At 50.9% G+C, this 20,462-nt stretch overlaps 1 protein-coding gene across 2 annotated transcripts; it reads right to left on the bottom strand.

The window, feature by feature from the left end:
• Positions 1–11,641: 11,641 nt before the first annotated feature.
• Positions 11,642–19,848, bottom strand: LOC129735158 (ribosome-binding protein 1-like). Of its 2 annotated transcripts, XM_055700517.1 has the most exons (9): positions 19,760–19,848; positions 16,345–16,752; positions 15,651–15,799; positions 15,304–15,426; positions 14,139–14,291; positions 13,684–13,802; positions 12,736–12,889; positions 12,175–12,311; positions 11,642–11,891 (listed from the first exon to the last, which is right to left on the bottom strand). In XM_055700517.1, exons 2-8 carry the CDS (start codon positions 16,730–16,732, stop codon positions 12,240–12,242), a joined length of 1,158 nt encoding a protein of 385 aa, XP_055556492.1. In that variant the 5' UTR covers positions 16,733–16,752; positions 19,760–19,848; the 3' UTR covers positions 11,642–11,891; positions 12,175–12,239. The 2 variants fall into 2 exon arrangements, with proteins under 2 accessions (XP_055556492.1, XP_055556493.1); XM_055700518.1 differs by lacking the exons at positions 11,642–11,891; positions 12,175–12,311 and having other exon boundaries at positions 12,347–12,889.
• Positions 19,849–20,462: the final 614 nt, after the last annotated feature.

Below are 20,462 nucleotides of genomic sequence, written 5' to 3'. Positions count from 1 at the left end.
TCTTTGATGGGTGGCTCTTGGCACTCTTGTCATCCTTTTGTGTATTTCTGGGTGTCGATGCATTTACAATGATGTAGTGAAAAGAGCTTATTCTTGCTTCATTTTCCGGGTTATTATTTACTAATTTTTTATTAAGTTTGCAAGCCAGCCAGGTGTTTGGGGTCACTGAAGAAGGACCCTGCTGTGGCCGGGAGCAGATCCTTTACTCCCCCGCCTTGCTTGCTGTGCTGCAAACAGCCATCCCCTCTGTTTTTTCTCCAAGATACGCAAAGGAGAGAAGCCTTCCCTTCCAGCCACGAGTGTTCTCACACTGGCGGTGCACCCCGAGGTCCCCTGCCACAGGGTCAGGCTGAGCGTGGGGACAGGGCAGAGCAGCGTGAGCGTGGGGACAGGGCGCAGCAGCACAGCCTCGCCAGCCCAGCGCAGGCTGCTCCTGCTCTCTTAAGCCTCAGCGCACCCCAGAAATTCCGTCCCTGCGGGTGCTGCGTGGTGGTGGTCCTTGGGCACTGCCAGGCTCTTCAGCCTTCTCTCTCCCCTTCTTGTGGCTTTCCTGTTGAAACTCCACACAAACCCACCCTTTTTCCCCCGAGTTTTCTTCTTTTTAAATAATTTTTCTTTTTTTATTTCAAGTTGGTTTATTGGGAAATGGCAGAGACCACGTCACAGCTTGGTGCCTGCCTCCTCACAATAAAGCTGCTGAGCCCGGCGCTGACATCAGTGGGATTTGAGGAGCTGGTGGGGGGAAAAGGCCCCCAGAGTACTTGGTACCTCTGGGGGGTGTGAAGAACCAAGGCCAGGAAGGGGGATGAAGGCCAGACCCGCCTCCCTTTTGTTCCCAGAGAAGTCTGCGTGTGCTCAGCCTCTATATTAGACACACCAGAGATTCCACGCAGGCAGGACTGGGTAGACACGTGTCCTGTCCCCCCAGCACTGCAGCTTTGGGGGTCACGATGGAGAAGGGATGTGCAAATCACACTTGGGCTCTGGGGTATGTGCGTGACCTGTCTCTGATCAGGCAAGAAAAAGGGGTCCTGCTGAATTCTGGCTGAGGGAATGGCAAGCTGAGAGCCCACCCCCCACCCCCACCCCCACTGCCTGGTGATTAACAGTGGTCAATTCATTACAGAGCAGACTCCAGCTGCTTAGAGTGCTTTCTCCTGTGTCTGGGAACACAGATCCTTGCGTCTTCTACTTCATGAGAAAGGAATGCCTCCTGTGTCTTTGGCTGTACCCTGTTTCATAATAATGCCAATGGAAGTGCCTGAGGCCACTTTAGACTGGTTTCTTGACAAATTCTACTTATTTGTCGTTTTAATGTTTGATTCATCCTTTCCACTTTCCCACTAGATTGTGGCCTCCAAGACGCATGCAAATACCAATTAATACCCAATACTTTGCTAACACTTTGGACTACTTCAGCCACAAAGTGTGGACCTCTGTCAGAGGAAATTCCAAATCTCGGAATTATTTCTTGTAATAACCACTTCACAACCTCTTTTTGCTTGTGTGGTGCGACAGGGAAGGGCTTCTGGCCATCCTGTAAAAGTATCAACCCTTACCAGGATATACTGGTACCCATTTTGTCTAGGTAGCTCTGAAAAATCTACTTGCCAATAATCTCCAGGTTCTGTACCAGATTTCAGTCTGCCCATTTGAACCTTTTTCTTAATCACTGGATTGGTTTTCAAACGTACTTCACACTTTGCAGTTACCGTATTAGCTATTCCCAACATCTTAACTGATATTACTTGCTTTCCCAAAGATGTTACTAAGGCTTCTGCTCCCCAGTGACACTCTTGATGTCTCGTTTGAATTATCTCTCTCATCACAGGAGGTGGAATTACTACCTGTCCATTAGGAGTTATCCACCATCCCGCTAAGTTTTTCTTAGCATTTAATAACTGACCCGATTTGTCATCTTCCTCTGAATATCTCGGTTTCTCCCTGGGAAGGGTTACTGTTTTAGAAGGAATTATTGCCATTTGCAATGCTTGTTTCTTTGCTACCCTTTTGCAGTCTTATCAGCTAAATTATTCCCAGCTATTATTTTTGTATTGCCAGTCTGGTGTGCCGTACAGTGCATGATTGCTACTTGATCTGGCTTTTGAACTGCTTGTAATAATCGTAAAATCTCTGTTTGATGCTTAATGTTTGATCCTTGAGAGGACAATAACCCCCTCTCTTTCCACAAAGCTCCATGGACATGCACTACCCCAAAGGCATATTTTGAATCAGTCCAGATATTTACTCTCTTGTCGTTGCTTAGTTCTAAGGCTCGAATTAAAGCGATGAGTTCTGCCTTTTGGGCTGATGTGGTACCCGCCAATGCTCCTGCTTCTATGACTGTAGTCTCTGTTGTTACCGCATATCCGGCGTATCGGACTCCTTGTTCCATAAAGCTGCTTCCATCAGTATACAGTTCCCAGTCTGGTCTCTCCAATGGCACATCCTTCAGATCTTCACGACTGGAATAAACATACTCGATGGTAGCCAAGCAATCATGTTCCAGTCGTCCTTCTTCCTGTATGGAACTTAAAAACACTGCAGGATTTACCAGGTTAGTTGTCTTTAGAATCACATCATCCTGTTCAGTCAATACCACCTGGTATTTCATCATTCGGCTGGGGGACAGCCAATGTCCCCCCTTCTGTTCTAGGACAGTTATCACCATGTGTGGCACATAGACTGTTATTGTTCTTCCCAAAGTCAATTTCCGAGCTTCTTGTATGAGCATCACTGTTGCGGCCACTGCTCGCAGGCAGTTTGGCCACCCTTTACTCACTGTGTCCAGTTGTTTAGAGAAATATCCGACTGGTCGTTTCCAGCTTCCTATCCTCTGGGTTAACACGCCCGGTGCAAGGTGTTGCCTTTCATGTACAAACAGCTGGAAATCTTTGGTTAGATCCGGCAGTCCCAAGGCAGGTGCAGACATTAAGGCACGCTTCAACTCTACAAAAGCCTTTTGTTGTTGTGGGCCCCATACAAAGGAAGGGTTCTTTTGGGCCTCGTACAGCGGTTTAGCTATTAGCCCATAGTTCATGATCCAAAGGCGACACCACCCAGTCATTCCCCAAAATGCTCTGAGTTCATGAATATTTCTCGGCTCAGGTATACCACAAATAGCTTCTTTGCGATTTTTTCCTAATTGTCGTTGTCCTTTTGAAATCTCAAAGCCCAGATATATCACAGTCTGGCAGGCTATCTGGGCTTTCTTCCTGGATACCTTATACCCATTTAGTCCCAGGAAATTCAAGAGGTCAATAGTCACCTGTATGCAGGTAGGTCTTTCTTCTGTAGCTATCAATATGTCATCCACATATTGTAGGAGTAAATGCCCAGGTCTTGGTTTGTCCTGTTTCCAGATTTCAAGTTCCTTTGCTAAATGATTTCCAAAAATAGTTGGACTGTTTTTAAATCCTTGGGGTAATCTAGTCCATGTCAGCTGCATCTTTTGCCCGGTTTGAGGATTTTCCCATTCGAAAGCAAACAGTTTTCTGCTTTTCTTTTCCAAAGGTATACAAAAGAAAGCATCTTTTAAATCAAGCACTGTAAACCACTGATAATTCTCCCTCAATGCTGTTAACAGTGTATAAGGGTTTGCTACTACAGGATAAATATCCTCAACTATTTGATTTACTGCTCTCAAGTCTTGTACCAGTCTATATTCACCCGAAGGTTTTCTGACTGGTAAAATAGGAGTATTATACTCAGATTCACATTCTTCCAAAATTTTATACTCCAAAAATTTATCAATCCATTTCTTCAATTCCTGTCTCACTTCCGGTTTGATTGGATACTGTTTAATTCTCACTGTTCTGCGCCTTCCTTCAAATCTATTTTAACTGGTTCTGCTAGTTTCGATTTACGAGGAATATCTGTCTCCCATACAGTAGGGATCACTGCCAAATCCACCTCCGGTGGAATTTCTTGTTCCTTTACCTTTTCTTGTATCGTCAGGATTTCTCCCGTTTTTGACTCAGGTATTTTCAAGAAAAGTTCTCCTTCGTCAAAAACAATCTGTGCATTTAATTTGGATAACAAATCTCTTCCTAAGAAGGGTACCGGACATACTGGTACATACAAAAATTCATGTGTAATTATCTTATTTCCAAATTTCAAATCCAGGGGTTGCAGGAATGGCCTGTTGTTGTTCCAATTTTTCCTTTACAGGTATTTAATAAAAAAATGTCGCTTCTGTATCCACTCCCAACCTCACAATTTAAACAACATTTTTTTCCACTTTCTTATTATCAGAAGTTACAGCCATTACCAAATTATCTCCAATAGTTAGCTTACATTCATCCTGCCAATCCTTTCTTTGTCTTAAGTAAAAAAAACAAATCCACATCTGGCATTTTATTCCATTTCCCTTCTCTTTTACAATACAGCATTAACTGCAAAATAGTGTTACAATTCAGTGTCCCATTCGTGGGCCACTTTTCCTGATCATCCAATATATACAAAGGCCACCAATTATTACAATACTCAAATTATTACAAACTCAATCATCTGGCTCTTTTGCAGATCATCCTGTAAATTTCCCCAATGTGCCAATAAACATCCCAACAAAGAATTTTTCGGGATTTTGTCATTTACAGCAAGATTACCCATGCTTTTACTTTTAAACAACCAAGTTAACTTAGTTGCCATGGTGTAATTACTCACAGTACAATACACAATTATTCAACTCTGTCACTCCGATCCGCGGATCCACACTCCCACTCGCTTTCGTTCTCAATTATACGTCTGACCCTTACAGCCACACTCACACTTTCCCACAGTTACTTTAAACAAACATATAACACAATATTATACCTCTTAATTTTCTTCTTAATACACAAACTCACAAAACAACAAAGAACACCAAAACCTTCTAACTTCTTGTTAGAGGCACTACCTTAGAGAACACTATAGCGTATAGTTTCTCTTGTCTCCACTTTTGTCCAACCCTGCAATAGCTTTCGCTTATGTCTTACGGGCAGACGCCTAGGCTTCCACTTCCACAAGGATCCTTTTAGTCCAACCCTGCAATAGCTTTCGCTTATGTCTTACGGGCAGACTCCTAGTCCTACCCTGCGCAGCTCTTTCACCGCGTCTGACAGGCAGACTTACTCAGTGGGGCTCCAACCCACTGGTGGGACTCCATCCCACTCTTTCCCATACAATTATTATAGTGGGACTCCCCCCCACTTTCTCCAGTGCACTTACTTACTTACTTACTTACTTACTTACTTTAGCGGGACTCCCACCCACTTACTACAATTAAAAAAAGAAGTGTCTTACCAAATATCCAGGGAACGTCGCGAAGAGCCTTACGGATCGGGGATCGATGGGTGTCCCCGAGAAATCCTCGGTGCCGGCTGGAACCGATCAGGTCCCTGACTCCGCCGGTCTCCTTCAGTGAGGTCCCATCTGGGTCGCCAAACCTGTTACCGAAATCTCGGACTGAAGAACTTATCGACACCAATGTGATGTAGATAAGCAGACACTTCTTTATTGACGGCCGGGTACGTGAGCGAGTCCTCTCACGATCAACGCACGCCAGGTCCCAAAATCAGATTCCATATATAGAACTTATTCATACATATTCATTAAATATTCATGCATAATCATAACATTTCGCGTAAATCATTAACATACTCTCCTCCTATATCCGATTCTGCGCAGTAGAGCTTAGAAAGGTCTAGAAATGGGTCTGGGGTGCAATTTGGGTAGGTGGTGTATGAGTCGGTGGTCGCGATCTCCCCCTGCCGGAATTACCTTTTACTGAAGTTCACGGTTTCTTGGCAGGTAACCACAAGCTGTTCCAGTTGACTCTCCCCAGTTCCCATTCATCTCATATTCTGACATTTCAGTACACCTCTGCGTACAGAAGACTGGTTAAATACAAAGAAACCTTTCAACCCTAAAGTTATTACCTAAGTTTTAACAATGGTTCCAGCCCCTTCTTCTAGCCTTGGTACAAGACGTACAGAAGATCTCATAGCAGCTTTTACTGTGCAACTAAGAGTTTCATTAAAAATATTTCTTATCCTTCTATTTTTCAATTTTATAAAATGATTTTATAAAATCAATTAATCAATCAAATAAAGTCAATCAATCTTAACTTATTAACAAATCGATAACATGTCTTCATTGCCTTTCACTAAAATTCCTCTTTCCTGTGAAACCAGTTGTGTTTGTGGGTTTGGGATCTTTTTTTTCTTTCCTCCCCTTGTTCAGGGAGCAGTAGCCCAGCACAGTTCCACTTGATTTTTTTCTGGTGGTGTTACAACAGACATTGTGCAGTCCTCCTAACGCTTTGTCCATCAGTAATGTTTTCACTTTTTTCTTGTTCCTGTTTTAAGAGACACTATTGTTTTCTTTCTAAGGGCTGTATTTTTGTTATGTCCTTCATGATGAGTGAATTCAAAGTACTTTCAATGGCATAATACACTTTGTAGTGTAATTTTGTGAAAATGCTTCTCTATGAATTACAAAAAAGATTTCATTTTCTATTATTTCAGAGGTAAACCCTGAATTAATCAATCCTGGATGTGGTGTTTCTGTCTTCTAGAAATACGTGAAGCTTAACTTTGTTTTTATAGGTTGAGAAGGAAAAAGCAAAGAAAGATGTTCAAAAGTGCAGGCGGTGGCAAAACAGGAATGTGTGGATAAATTAAATAACATCACTAATCGGCAAATGAAACAAAAGATTACTGTAAGGAAGAATGACTGTTTGAAAATGGAGAATGAAAACACGATAGAAGAAAAAGACAAAAAGATTTTTTCATCTGGGGAGAGCTCAAAATTATTAAAATGCCAGTGAAAGGGTAAGCTAAGGAAATAATCTCTAATTCTTATTTGTAGTACTATGTAAGTGTCTTAGGTTTTCTGATACTGTGGTAGTTGAAGTAGTTTCCTCAGTGGTGAAAGCCATAGTGAGTAGTCCACTGCTTTTCAAAAAGTGAAGAAAATTTCTTCTTAGAAAACACTAAGCTCATGATGGAGGTTCAAATTTATGGCCTGCTCTAAAAAAAAGAAAAGGAAAAAAGAAAAGAAAAAAAACCCCCATCCAAATTCCTGTGATTTCCTTGTCAATACTGAGGCAAAATGCATCTTTGAAACCAGAAAGAAAAGCAGACTGGAAAAAGCAGTTATTTTTGTAGGAAATGGCCACCTAGAAAAGAAAAGTAGGAACTTGGGGTTTGCTACTACTCCCTTTTCTAGGTGATTTTAGTGATCTCCGTGCAGTTGGTGTTTTCCTTTTCATTAAGTTAATATGCCCTTTGTCAGGAGAGGGTGATTTGAAGAATCAGTCAGCAGTATGCAGGCGAGCGGAGGTTGTCTTTATTCGGCAGCGCTGGGTGCATGGGGGATCGCGCCACCAAAGTCATGCACCCCGAGGTGACTTTTCAGTCCCCCCTTTATACAAGCTACTCAGACCTATTCATGAGTTTTCCAAGAAATGGTTTACATATTCATTACAATTCTGAGAATTCATTTACATATCTCATGCCTGCACAATGTCCTTGAGGAGTTGTCTCTGCGCAGACTCTATTCCTCAGGGGCCATGTTTAAAGTCTTTGTCTTCGCCACGTTGCATGTACAACAGGAATCTAAGACAGAATGTCCCTTCTGAAGATAACCAACCCAAGGCCTTAGCAGTCTGTGCATCCGTCATGTGGCAGTAAGGGTCCTCGGACATCTCCCGACTTTTAACTAAACGTAGGTGCGTCATCCTTTAGATAAGTGGTACAGCATTCGCTATTCAGAGTTCCCGTTGTTTGTCAGGCAGCACCAGTCCCGCTGTGTCACCACATTTCCTTCTCAACTTGGACTTGGGACAGAGACCAGTCCTGCAGACACCTCGGCAAGGAGGAGCCCTTGATGAGGACGACGACGAGCCGCTTTTGGGTGAGCTCAGAGCTGACTGAAGCACAAGCGAAAAGCCCCAGCTCAAACCAGGCCGCTTTGCTTTTCTTGGAAGTCACAAAGCTTCGCTCTGGTGGGTCTCTTTGCATCGGAAACCCTTGTGCTCCCAACGCTGTGACCTGTGTGGGTGCCAAGTCAGAGCAGTCCGTCGCCGCCTGCCTTTGAATTCAAGGTTTGAACCGCGCAGTGTGGCCAGAGCGGGCACATGCTGCGAGAGGTCACGGACCACCATTTCCCTGGCCCTGCGGCTGAGCCAGCGCAGCCCGCTGCTGTGCCGGGAGCGGTGGGGACAGTGCCGCTCTGTCCCCACACAGCTGCCCAGAGCTCAGGGGAGGGGGCGGCCTGGAAGCGCCTGGGCTCCAGCGGCCGGCCAGAGAAAGCCCCCCCAGTTCTCTCGGGGGAAGTGACTGACATGTGCAGGGTTTCTCCTGCTCGGACTGCAACAAGTTTCCCAGGAAGCTCCCCAAGGCGTGGGCGTTTGGGTCTGAAGCCCCCCGGGCCGAGAGCAGGCGCTGCCAGGGAGCTGGAGCCCGCGGCAGGCTGGCCGTCACTCAGCAGGCAGGTGAACCTGCTTCCCCGCGCCCCACTCCATCCACCTCCGCCAGCTCTTACTTCCAGCCTGCTCCCCCCGGCCCGTACCCCCATCCCTTCTCCCCGTGCGGCAGCTGCAGCAGGCGCGTACCAGCCTCCCGAGCCCCCGGCTGACGCGGGGCACTGGCACGCTCAGCCGGCAGCGCTGGCCCCGCTGCAGGAGGGCTAGTCCGCAGGCTGCAGAGGAGTCACTCGCTGACCCAGGGGAGGGAAAGCCCATTTATTTAGGCTGTTTGAATTTGGCACGCACAGAACATATCCCAGTAACGCACGGGAGGCTAAGGGGTTTGGTTTGGTTTTTTCTTTCTTCTTCTTCTCTACAGACATACAGGAAAACTCTGTGCAACTCCCATGTACACACTGCACAAAGGAAACAGCTTTAAGCAACCACCGGTGAAACGTGGAAGCCTTTTAAGATCTCTGGAGCTGGCACAGGAATGCTTTCTACCCCCCATACAAAAGGCATTTCAGTTTCAGGTCAGACTGTCTAGGTGGTATTTCCATGCATTTCTGCAGAATTAAAGAAGCTAACAGACAAAAAGCCCAGATCAAGCCATATTAGTCAGGCTGATTGGTTCTACCACGTTAGATCAATAGTGATTATGAACAAACGGACCAAGTGACCAAAGACTGGGGCTGAGAATACCACTTTTTGAGATGTGGTTTCTTTTCACTGTACTACCCATAGAACTGGAGCACTCTGATAGAAGTATCGGCATTTGTAGACGCCTCAGAAGCATCTGACCCGCTAGTAAGTGTGTATTAGAGAAACGAAGGTAGTTCTAAATTAAACTATGTCAACAGAAAAGTAGTTGATGGAATCCCTCAGGCTGAAGGAGAACTCAAGGCACTTCATAACAAGAACACTGAACCTCTAGAACAAGTGAACCTTTAAATATTATTACTGCACCGTGAGTTTACAAGAGTGGATTAGGACTATTTCTCCAGAAAAATGTGTCTATTTTATGTCTGTTTCACTTCAGGATTGGCCTTTATTAGTACTGCTCTGCAACTGCTAGCACTAAGAATGTAACCCAGTTTTTGTGCCAACAGGTTGTTTTAGCCTGACTTTCACTACAGGTTTTCAGTTCTGTATAAAGTGGTTACAGGGGAAACTGTTTCTGAGTTTGGCCATTTGACCAGCAGCCTCAAAAAGACTGACTGAATTTTGCTTTTTACAACTCGGAAAATTAAGAACAGGAACCAGTTTGTTCTCACACCCCCACCCCACCCCCACCCCCCTTTCATCCCATGACACATTGACACTTTGCAGCGTTGGACCAACATTTTTGGAGACCTTTAGCGTTAATCCATTGGGGACAGTATTGGGCTGCTGGACAACCAATGCAAATATTAATAAACCAAGAGAAATCCTTAGATTTGATTTGCTGAGGGTCATTTGTACATACGAGCTACATCTCCAAAATGTGCTTTATTCTACCAACAGCTTCCCTGCAGTTAGTGAAACCCTTGCCTAGAATGGTTGCTTTACATAACTGATCTATTAAAACATGGAATGCCTGTAGAGTTGTGGCACTGCATGACATCTACACGGGACTTGCTTCAAGAGCTACGACCAGGGAGCCTCCTGGCTTCTCAGCAGTGCAAGCTCGGGGCAGGTCCTCTGGCCCATTTGCTTGGACTTCGTGCTTTATTAGTTCATTAGAACACTAGTATTCTCCTTAAAAAAAACACACAACACAACAACAGGAGGCATTCCTTTCTCATGAAGTAGAAGACGCAAGGATCTGTGTTCCCAGACACAGGAGAAAGCACTCTAAGCAGCTGGCGTCTGCTCTGTAATTAATTGACCACTGTTAATCACCAGGCAGTGGGGGTGGGGGTGGGGGGTGGGCTCTCAGCTTGCCGTTCCCTCAGCCAGAATTCAGCAGGACCCCTTTTTCTTGCCTGATCAGAGACAGGTCACGCACATACCCCAGAGCCCAAGTGTGATTTGCACATCCCTTCTCCATCGTGACCCCCAAAGCTGCAGTGCTGGGGGGACAGGACACGTGTCTACCCAGTCCTGCCTGCGTGGAATCTCTGGTGTGTCTAATATAGAGGCTGAGCACACGCAGACTTCTCTGGGAACAAAAGGGAGGCGGGTCTGGCCTTCATCCCCCTTCCTGGCCTTGGTTCTTCACACCCCCCAGAGGTACCAAGTACTCTGGGGGCCTTTTCCCCCCACCAGCTCCTCAAATCCCACTGATGTCAGCGCCGGGCTCAGCAGCTTTATTGTGAGGAGGCAGGCACCAAGCTGTGACGTGGTCTCTGCCATTTCCCAATAAACCAACTTGAAATAAAAAAAGAAAAATTATTTAAAAAGAAGAAAACTCGGGGGAAAAAGGGTGGGTTTGTGTGGAGTTTCAACAGGAAAGCCACAAGAAGGGGAGAGAGAAGGCTGAAGAGCCTGGCAGTGCCCAAGGACCACCACCACGCAGCACCCGCAGGGACGGAATTTCTGGGGTGCGCTGAGGCTTAAGAGAGCAGGAGCAGCCTGCGCTGGGCTGGCGAGGCTGTGCTGCTGCGCCCTGTCCCCACGCTCACGCTGCTCTGCCCTGTCCCCACGCTCAGCCTGACCCTGTGGCAGGGGACCTCGGGGTGCACCGCCAGTGTGAGAACACTCGTGGCTGGAAGGGAAGGCTTCTCTCCTTTGCGTATCTTGGAGAAAAAACAGAGGGGATGGCTGTTTGCAGCACAGCAAGCAAGGCGGGGGAGTAAAGGATCTGCTCCCGGCCACAGCAGGGTCCTTCTTCAGTGACCCCAAACACCTGGCTGGCTTGCAAACTTAATAAAAAATTAGTAAATAATAACCCGGAAAATGAAGCAAGAATAAGCTCTTTTCACTACATCATTGTAAATGCATCGACACCCAGAAATACACAAAAGGATACGCGCCAAGAGCCACCCATCAAAGAGAGGCTTCCTTCCATGCTGGGTCTCACTTTCACACTTCTTCCACTCCAACAAACAAAAAAACCCAAACCAAAACAAAAAAAGTAAAAAAGAAAGGAAAAAAAAAATCACCAGTTGATGTACAAACAGAGTCTTCCCTTTTCACAGATTTGTGGGTTCTGCCTGCCCCGATGTGGTCGGTGCGGTGCCCTTGGGAACAAACGGTAGTTGTACAAAGCAGTATGAAGATTTTCTTACAAACATATGCCTGCAGTGTTTACTGGTTGGGTTTTTGTGTTTGGGGTTTTTTTTAAGTTTCAAAACTAGGTTTTAGGTCACGAATGGCTTGCAACTTTTTTCTACAGTAAATCAGGCATATATTTTTAGTTTTCGTTTTAGGAATGTGTAAGGCATTTTGGTAAGGTGACGGTAAGGTCTAGGTCACAGACTCGTCAGACTGAAGTCCCTTCCTTCAAACTGTCCTCTTCCCCCTGGAGAAGGAAAAGAGAGGTGGGTTACTCAACTGGCTCTCAACCTTATCCTCGTGGCAGCTCAAGCATCAAAGCGTTTCACAGATGGGCCAGGTCCTGCCTTTTGAGAAGGGAGAACCATGGCCACCATCTCCTGTGCTCCCAGAGCTTCCCAAAAGCCACCCAGATGGTTTCTGGCAGCAAGTGCCACCTTGTCTCCGGTTTTCAACCACTGCCTGACACGCGCTTCCCCCTGCCCTCCACCAGCACCAAGGGGAGGGATGGCTGCGGCCACCACAAGTACCGTTTCCTGAAGCTGTTCTTTACACTTCTTCAGTCTCCCTTTGGCCAGTTGGTCCTGGGTAACCTTCAGTCGCTCCTGTAGTTCGCTTGCTGCCTGGCCCCGGTTCTTTCTTTTTTTTTTTTTTTTCCTAGTTTTTCCTACATGGGAGTCAAAAGAAGGCGTCTGCCTGAGTCTCCCTTGGCCGTCTGGCGACACTCCCCCCTCCAAAACATCTCGGGTCACCTCAGGTCTCCACTGAGCTGCCTCGGCGGCCACAAGCCAGCGATGCGCCACTGCTCCAGCGGCGTGCTCAGAGGCTCTACCTGGGAGGTGTCCTTTAAACACCCCTAAACCCCCAAATCCAGCCACACCCCGGTGACAATAACAAAGCCACAAGCTCTACCTCCTGCACCAAGGGCTTCAGAGTCGAGAGGGAGCACCCACGTCCTCGTGAGCACCCGCTGGCAGGGGCCACTGGGTTTCCTCTCTCACCTGAGGCTACCACCCAGCACGGTGCACCACCTAGGCTTCCCCCCCCACCCTCACACCCGGCGGGAGCAGGTTTGCAGGCGCTTGCCTGACCTGCAGCTGCTCCATCTGCCTCTCCAAGGCCGCCACTTTCATCTTCCAGCTCTTCCTCAGCTGCTCCTCTTGCCGCAGCACCTCTGACTTCTCAGACAGCTCGTTCATCAGCTTGCCGCACCACTCCTGTAACCTGGCCACCTCAGCGTTTTGCCTGCACCAACAGAAGCAGCGTTATTCCAGCCCGCAGGCCAGTCAAGCATCCCTGGCGTTACCCAGGGGGAACACATCCTCCTGTGGGCCTGATAACAGGGCTTGAAACATCTCAACGGTTGTGTTGGCCTGTTTCTCGGACACGCCTGGTCCTTCAGGGATGGGGTGGAAGGAGCTGACACATCAATTTCAAAAGCTCCGTTTCCATCACAGGAGACATTTCTTTCTCATGAAGTAGAAGACGCAAGGATCTGTGTTCCCAGACACAGGAGAAAGCACTCTAAGCAGCTGGCGTCTGCTCTGTAATTAACTGACCACTGTTAATCACCAGCCATTTCAGACTTTCTACAAAAAGGAGCGCCAAATTCTTCTCCCTAGCTCCTGGTTGTTCTGTATGCACCAGGCAGGTCTCGCTTCTCTGCAGCACCGCTCCCATCAAAGAGCCAGCGACATTTCTTCTGAAGTTGGTGAGCACAAGCTCTCCGAAGTGTGGAGAAATGCTGCAGTGCCTTCTGGTCCCCTCTGCCCCCTCCGCTAGCATCAGCACAGGTGACTCCAAAGCAGAGAGGGCTTCCCCTGCCCTTCCACTTGGGAAAAGCATCCTTGTTTCCCCTGCCAGGCCCACAGAAGCCATTTGGCAATCTCTTCCTCACTCCCTCCTCTACCTCCAGCTAGCTGGGGCGTCTGTAGAAGCACCCTCCAGAAAGGGGGTGGCCAATCATGATGGACAGCCCCCCCCAGGGCTTGCCAGAGGGCGGCCCCAGGCTCTGCCCCCACCCCCACCCCTAGTCTTACTTGCTCTCCATCTGACTTCTGATCTGGCAGAAGGCATCGCTCAGGATGGAGTTCTCCTGCTGCAGGCGAGCCAGCTGCGTGTCGGGGCCATTCTCCAGCTGCTCCTGCAGGGTGCGGATCTAGGGAGAGACCAACAGGGGTTGATGCCGCTGCTGCCAGCCCCTCGGCTCTCCCCTGAGGAGCCCACTCCATGGGCAAGAGGGACTGGCAAGGAAGCCACAGCGAGGTGTCTGCTGCTGCTGACAGCCCCTGCGGCTGCTGCATCCCGTGAGGATGCTCCCACATCCCTCTTCTAGCGTGAGCACCACGGCTCAGGAGCACTGCGGGGCTCTCGCCCCTCCCCGAGGCTCTGGCCCCCTCGCCCACCTCGGTCTTCTCCAAAAGACCAGGCAGCTGCCACCGAGGGCCAGCCGGCAGCCAGCGGAGGAAGCTGCAGAGCACCGCGTGGGGCTCACCTTGCCCTGCAGCTGCTGCGTTTCGCTGACATGGTCCTGGTAGCTGGCCTGCACGCGTGCCTGCACCGCTGCCATCTCCTGCTCGCGGGCCAGCAGCTGCTCCTTCAGCTTGCCCTCCACGGCCGTCGCCTTGGCCCGCTCGGCCGCCAGCTCCTTCGAGGAGAGAAGCCACCCGGTCAGTTTCAGCGCAGGAACTCCCCTGCTTTAAGGGGACTCGAAACAAGTGGCCTCCTGGCTCAGAAGACTTTAAGAAGTGTAACCCTTTCGGCGCTGCCCCCAGGCCCAGCTACACCCTTCCGCACTTACATTTCCTCCTGCATTAAGCTTTGGGCTCAGTGGCCACTGGATGCCACTGTTGTTCCACACTGGGCCAGCTAAGAGACAGGAGTGACAGCCTGGAATTTTATTCCCCTCCCCGGCCCCAGGATCAATATCATCACATCAAGTTTGGGGCAAAGCAGGAAAACAAAAAAAAGAAAACACCCCCACAAACCAAACACACCCCCCCTCCGCCCCCTGCCAAGGCAGGGGTGCTCTCTTGGCCGGCTGGGTGATGCCGTGCCGCTGCCCTGGGCTGCCTGCACAGGCCGGGGCTTAGCACAGCACTCAGTGCACAGGGTGGCTTCGCCCTCTCCTCTCCTGCCTGCAGGCAGATGGACCTGCTGCAGCAGGGTCCTGGCGGCTGCGGGGCAGGAGGTGCTGAGCACGACGCGCCGGGGGTCCCTTCTGACTTCAACACCCAACGAGAGGTGGAGGCAAGGGGCTGAGCCAGGCAAGGGGGCTGTAAAGAGCACCAGGCTCCTTAAAAAGGGACTGATCAACACCTTCTCAGCTCAGGGGCTCTGCCAAGAGATGAGAAGGGCTTTACTGTCCTCCGGAAAGCAGCAGAAAGCTGCAGTCTCTTACGGGCACGGCTTTAGCCCCCTCCAGCTGCGGCTGCCCAACAGGGCACGTGCCTCCCCGGGCTGGATCAGGCCCAGGAGAGGAGCTCAGGTGGGCATCTCCTCCCCTTTTTGGGGAGAAAACAGCAAATGGATGAAGGGCCCAGAGAACCCCTGGGCTTCACCTCCAAGGGCGGGTAAGACGCGGGGAGAGGGAGGCACACGGCGAGCCGTGAGGCGCAGAGCCCGTGCCAGGGGTGCCGGGAGGGCTGCGCGGCACTTACCTGGCTCAGCTCCTCCACCTTGTTTCTGGCAGCGGCTGCAGCCTCCTGCTTGGTGGCGAGCTGCTTCTCCTTCTCCTCCAGCTGGCGTTTCAGGACAGTGACAGGGTCACCCTTCTGCTTGGCCTGCCGGCGCAGGGTGGCACATCAGCGGGGACCACCACCTCCGCATCCAACCCCTCCACCCCACACGCACAGGGTCCTGCCCTCTGCCCCAGGGAAAATTCAGCTCCTGTCTCTAAGGCTGCCCCTCGGGGGACAGCCTGCCCGAAAACGGGCTGCCTTCACCCCTCCGCACCCCCGGAGGCTTGGCCCAGCCCTGGTGGATGCGACGCTGCTGGCAGCCCTACCGCGTGCCAGGAGTCCTGGATGATGCCCGCTTTCTCCGTCAGGATCTCGATGAGCCGCTGGGCCTCCCCCTCGCCGAACACCGTGCTGCTGACCGTGGACACGAGCGTCTTGTAGGGCAGGTAGAGGGGCCCATCCGAGTCCGCAGGTGCTGGGGAGGAGAGAGGAGGGGTTGGGAGCGCTCGAGCCAACGGCAGGGCTGAGTAGCATCGCCTCAGTTGACTTCAACCCCATAACTGCCATTTCACGCCAGCAACCGCCCAGATGTCCACAGCCAAGTTTGATACCTCTCTAACTGAAAGCAATGTGACGAGCGCTGGGGACGGCGCTCACCACAGACAAGCGTTCCCTGAGCCAGCTGCCACCTCTGCCTGGCTCTGCTACTGCTCCTGCCGCCCTGCCACCGCCCTCCATCACACTGATCGATTCCAGACGGAGCTGGGCACGCTTTGCTAAAGCCAGGGAGCAGAGACGTGGTGGGCATCAGAAGCTGGACTCCATTGTGACACAGCCTCGCTGGGGGACTGTCGCTCCACGCAGCGGTGCCAGTGATGCAGAGCAGCAAGGTCGTCTCCTGCCTTTCACCAGGCAGGTTCGTTCCAGCTCTTTGCTAAGGGAACGAGATGACTCCAGCCCTTCTCCGATCCCTCTGCCGGCTTACCCGACGGGGATATATGCAGAGGAACTTGGCCTTACCTGGCTCGCTCTTCTTCTTGGATGCAGCCACCTTCTTGACAGGTCCATTATGCTTCTGCTCCTCATGGGCTGGAAGAACATTGCTTTTCTTTATGGTGACAGAGCTGACCACTGGAGCACTTTGGTGCGCCTCTGGGACCTGTCCATTAGGTTTCTCTTGATTTTTCTTTCCTTTTCCTTTTTTCTCAACAGCTTCCTCTTTCTTCTTTTTCTCTTTTTCCTTCTGCTGAGACTTCTTAAGCCCTTTGCCTTGCTTGGCCAAGGCTTCCTCAGAAGGACGGAGGACCTTCTCCATGAAGGTGAACACCAGGAAGATCCCGATGGCTGATACCACCATCAGACCTCCAAAGAGCACGACATTCAGCATCTGAGGGTCATAGACATCCATCCTGCCTTATTCTTCTGTGCCTGCAAGACACCACAACAACAGTTAGTGGGGAAAACAAAGAGGCGCAACAGCCTCTCTGTGAGCAGCGAGTTTCCCATGTCCATCTGTGTTGTGTGGGCAACCTGCTGACACCCCCCGCCCCCTCCCAGGTTTGCGCTCCTCCGCTGCGCTGCCTGCGCACGGTGCTCCAGCCACACCGCAGGGGCTGCTTGCGCTGGCTGCAGCAAGCTCCAGAAGAACCAAAGAGGGGGAAGAAAAAACCAGGGATGCAATCAGAGACAGCCACGAGCAAAGTGCCCATGCCTTGTCCAATGGGACGCTTTTGCACGACCCTGGGCAATCCCTGCAGCCCTGCGGCAGTAAGAGAGCCCGTTTCCAGACTGCCTGGTGCAGTTTGGCCAAGACCTGGGCTCTCCCTGGGCCACCTGGCCTTATCTCTGCGCCCAGGCGCAGGTGGAAGTGCATCCAGGGTCTCAGCTCTGGAATAGAACACCCCCCTGGAAGGGGAAAGCATGCACGGGAGAGCTTTCCCCAGCTTTGCAGCAGCCCTGGCCGCCTCCCTTTGCCAGCCGCACCCTGCGGCACTGCTGGCCTCTGCCCAGCCTGGCAGGGAGGACACGCAGTGACCACATCCCACTGGGTCGCTGCTCCCAGCCTCCAGTGACGAGAACCACCCCAGCAATGATGCTACAGACGCCACACAGAGAACCAAGACGCTACCATCTCCTTGCAACGCAAACACCAGGAAAAGGCCCAAGTTCAAGCCAAAAAAAAGCAAAAGCATGGTCATTAACCATCTCATCTCCCCAGCAGATGCCCACAGGAAGAAACGAAACTTGCAAAGGGAGCACTGGATGTGGTGCTTCTCTTTCCACCTCTGCTGTTAACTGGCGGGCATCCGTTCCCACCCTCCTCTCCACGCTCAGGTTCTCCACCCATAACACACGGAGCCGCAAGGGAGACTGTACTGCCTGGTCTGAGACCTGGCAGGCAGGGTGCAGCCCCGCGCGGAGGAAGATGCTGCTGCCTCCACTCTTCTTAATCGCTAACCGAACCCCGTCCCGAGTCTGGAAGCCAGGCTCTTCCCCGCTGTCCCACTCGTGCGTTTCCCCCATGGGCACCACCTCCACGTGGCTCACAACCCCCCCGATGCTGCAGCCAGGCAGTTCATCTGCGCAGGGGCACTCCCCAGGAGGTGCCAGGCTGCGCTTTCTCGTGATCAGCGCATCAAGCCCTCAGCTATCAGAAGTTCCCATCCCCGCCCTTAACTGTCAACATCATTGAATTTCCTCTTTAAGAGGTTGTGGGCTGGGGACGGAGGGAGTGGCTGGAAAGGGAGGAGGCAAAAATAAGAATAAAACTAAGGAGATCAGCATCTTTTCAAAACCTCAGTGCTCACAGGGAGAGACCTCAGAGCCTTTCTCACAGCCGACAGCGGCGAACTCACTCCCAGCCGAATCCGCACTGGTGCAGCGAGGGGGTGACAGGGCAATGAAAACGTCGCCTCCAACCCCCAGGGGGGTTGTTGAGGGCTGTTTCAACCAGCAGCCCAGCTCTCCCTGCCCGCCTCGCCAAGCATCCCAGACAAAGCAGCAGAGAGCCGGCAGGCGGGCAGGCTGCCAACGCCAGCTGGAACCAGCCTCCCCCCGGCAGGACCAACTTTCTACACCAGGGCACCGCGCGAGATCCCAGCTGATACTACAGGCATCGCTATCCCGGCCCGTCCCAGTCGTCTGGGATTTCAGCGGCCTCAGCCGGCTCCATCCCAGCACAGCTGGTGCCAGCCCCCTCCCTCCTGACAACGCAGCATCACTTTGGGATGGTCCCCATCGGGACAGAGGGATTACTCCTAACCTGCAGGGTGAAAAGGGATGGATTTCCTCTTCCTGGCAGGAAACAGAAACGAGGGTCCAGAGAACATGTACCCACGTCCTTCTGCTGGCTTTAGGGCCAGACCAATGTGCCCCGGAGCTGACCGGGGCGGAGCTGAGCGCCCTGCATTCCTCACCTGGCAACCCCAACAATGCGCTGGTACCAACAGAGCTGCTGACCTCACAGTGCCACCGCGTCAGACTTAGATCAAAATTCGCCACTCCAGCTTAGGGCAAGGGCATCACTGACTGCTGGCAAATGCTCTCCAGCCCCGTCAGCTGCTCCCGCCACCTCCCAGAGCAGCTGGATGCTGGATTGGTTTTTGGTTGTGGATGGCTGGGTTTTTTGAGATACTAGTGAGAGATGAGAACTTCACAAGTGAAATGCCCTGTGATGCAGCTCAAGTGAGCTCTGGCTAAAACTTACACCGTCTGACTGAATTTTAGAGGCACTAGAACTGTGCGCAGGACAAGAGCAGGTTTTGCAGTGTCTGTGACACCACAGCTGTGCCATGCAGAGCAGCACATCTGCACCATACAGGCTAGAAACCATTAGCTTCCTTCTAGAGCTGCTGCTGTGGCAGAGGACGTTCAAGCCTGTGTCTGTTGAAAGACACGATCTCAAACACCCTGTGCAACAGTAGGAATTAACAATGCGCTTGATCTAGAGATGTGGTTGTCATTACTCATTTCAAAAGGCATTGCATCTCCACGTGGAGAAGCAAAGTTCTGTTCAGCCTGTCAGACACCGTTAACCAAGGAGTAAACATCTTGCTGCAGCATTCAGAGATTTCATGCTCAGTCGGCCTGGCTTGTAGCCAGAGAGCGCCGACCCCCTTCAGTTCCTCCTGCTGCACTGGGCCAAAATCTTGCAGCCTGCAAGACAGACAGGATCGTTGTGCAGCAGTGCCAGCCTTCACACGACAGCTGGCCAGTGGACTGCAACTAGCCAGGGAGGCTGTGCTGCACAGGTGGAAGTTAAAAAAAAAAAAAAAAGAAAGAAAGAAATCCTGAAGAAATTCAGCTTTTCTCCACATCAGACGGCTTGGGTTGGGCTCCCTGATCTCCAAAAAAAGAATCCATTGTTGATTCCTTGGAGCAGCAAAGCCTTTCTGGTCTCTACAGCCCAGATGCTCACTCTGATTCTTTCACCCACCTCTCCAGAGCCAGCGGGAGCCGAGTCAGCCATTGGAGCCTGCCTGCGTGTAGCTTCCTCACCCGCCATACCCAGGGTAGCCCTAGAAAGGAGAGGTGCGCTCCTGAGAGAGCCTGCAGCGAAAAGGGGAACAGTCTGAGCACGGATGGAGTGAAAACGTTCTCCCCGGTATTTCTGCATTGCTATTTGGCATGTAGCCAGATGTCTGCTCTGACACACGTCAGAGAAAACCATCCAAATGCCTAAGCTAAGGCAGGGCTTACCTGCTTGGTGACCCGATTGCCTCTTCTAATGTTACTACCAAGTACATTTGATTGATTACTAGCATGCTGGAATACCTTCATTAGTATGGATGGAAACGGAGCTTTTGAAATTGATGTGTCAGCTCCTTCCACCCCATCCCTGAAGGACCAGGCGTGTCCGAGAAACAGGCCAACACAACCGTTGAGATGTTTCAAGCCCTGTTACCAGGCCCACCAGGAGGATGTGTTCCCCCTGGGTAACGCCAGGGATGCTTGACTGGCCTGCGGGCTGGAATAACGCTGCTTCTGTTGGTGCAGGCAAAACGCTGAGGTGGCCAGGTTACAGGAGTGGTGCGGCAAGCTGATGAACGAGCTGTCTGAGAAGTCAGAGGTGCTGCGGCAAGAGGAGCAGCTGAGGAAGAGCTGGGAGATGAAAGTGGCGGCCTTGGAGAGGCAGATGG

The sequence above is a fragment of the Falco cherrug genome, unplaced genomic scaffold, assembly GCF_023634085.1.
Source record: "Falco cherrug isolate bFalChe1 unplaced genomic scaffold, bFalChe1.pri scaffold_41, whole genome shotgun sequence".
Taxonomy (NCBI): Eukaryota; Metazoa; Chordata; class Aves; order Falconiformes; family Falconidae; genus Falco; species Falco cherrug.
Note: the sequence above shows the minus strand (reverse complement) of the source record. Positions and strands in the feature narration are given on the sequence as shown.

Bases quoted from the DNA above. Each gene is read 5' to 3' on its own strand.
- LOC129735158 (XM_055700517.1), bottom strand. From the start codon at position 16,732: ATGGATGTCTATGACCCTCAGATGCTGAATGTCGTGCTCTTTGGAGGT. The intron at 15,427-15,650 runs GTAGGGCTGCCA...CTGCGCCGGCAG, and splicing joins TCCAGGACTCCTGGCACGCG to GCCAAGCAGAAGGGTGACCC. The intron at 12,312-12,735 runs GTCAGGCAAGCG...ACTCCCATGTAG, and splicing joins GGCAGATGGAGCAGCTGCAG to GAAAAACTAGGAAAAAAAAA.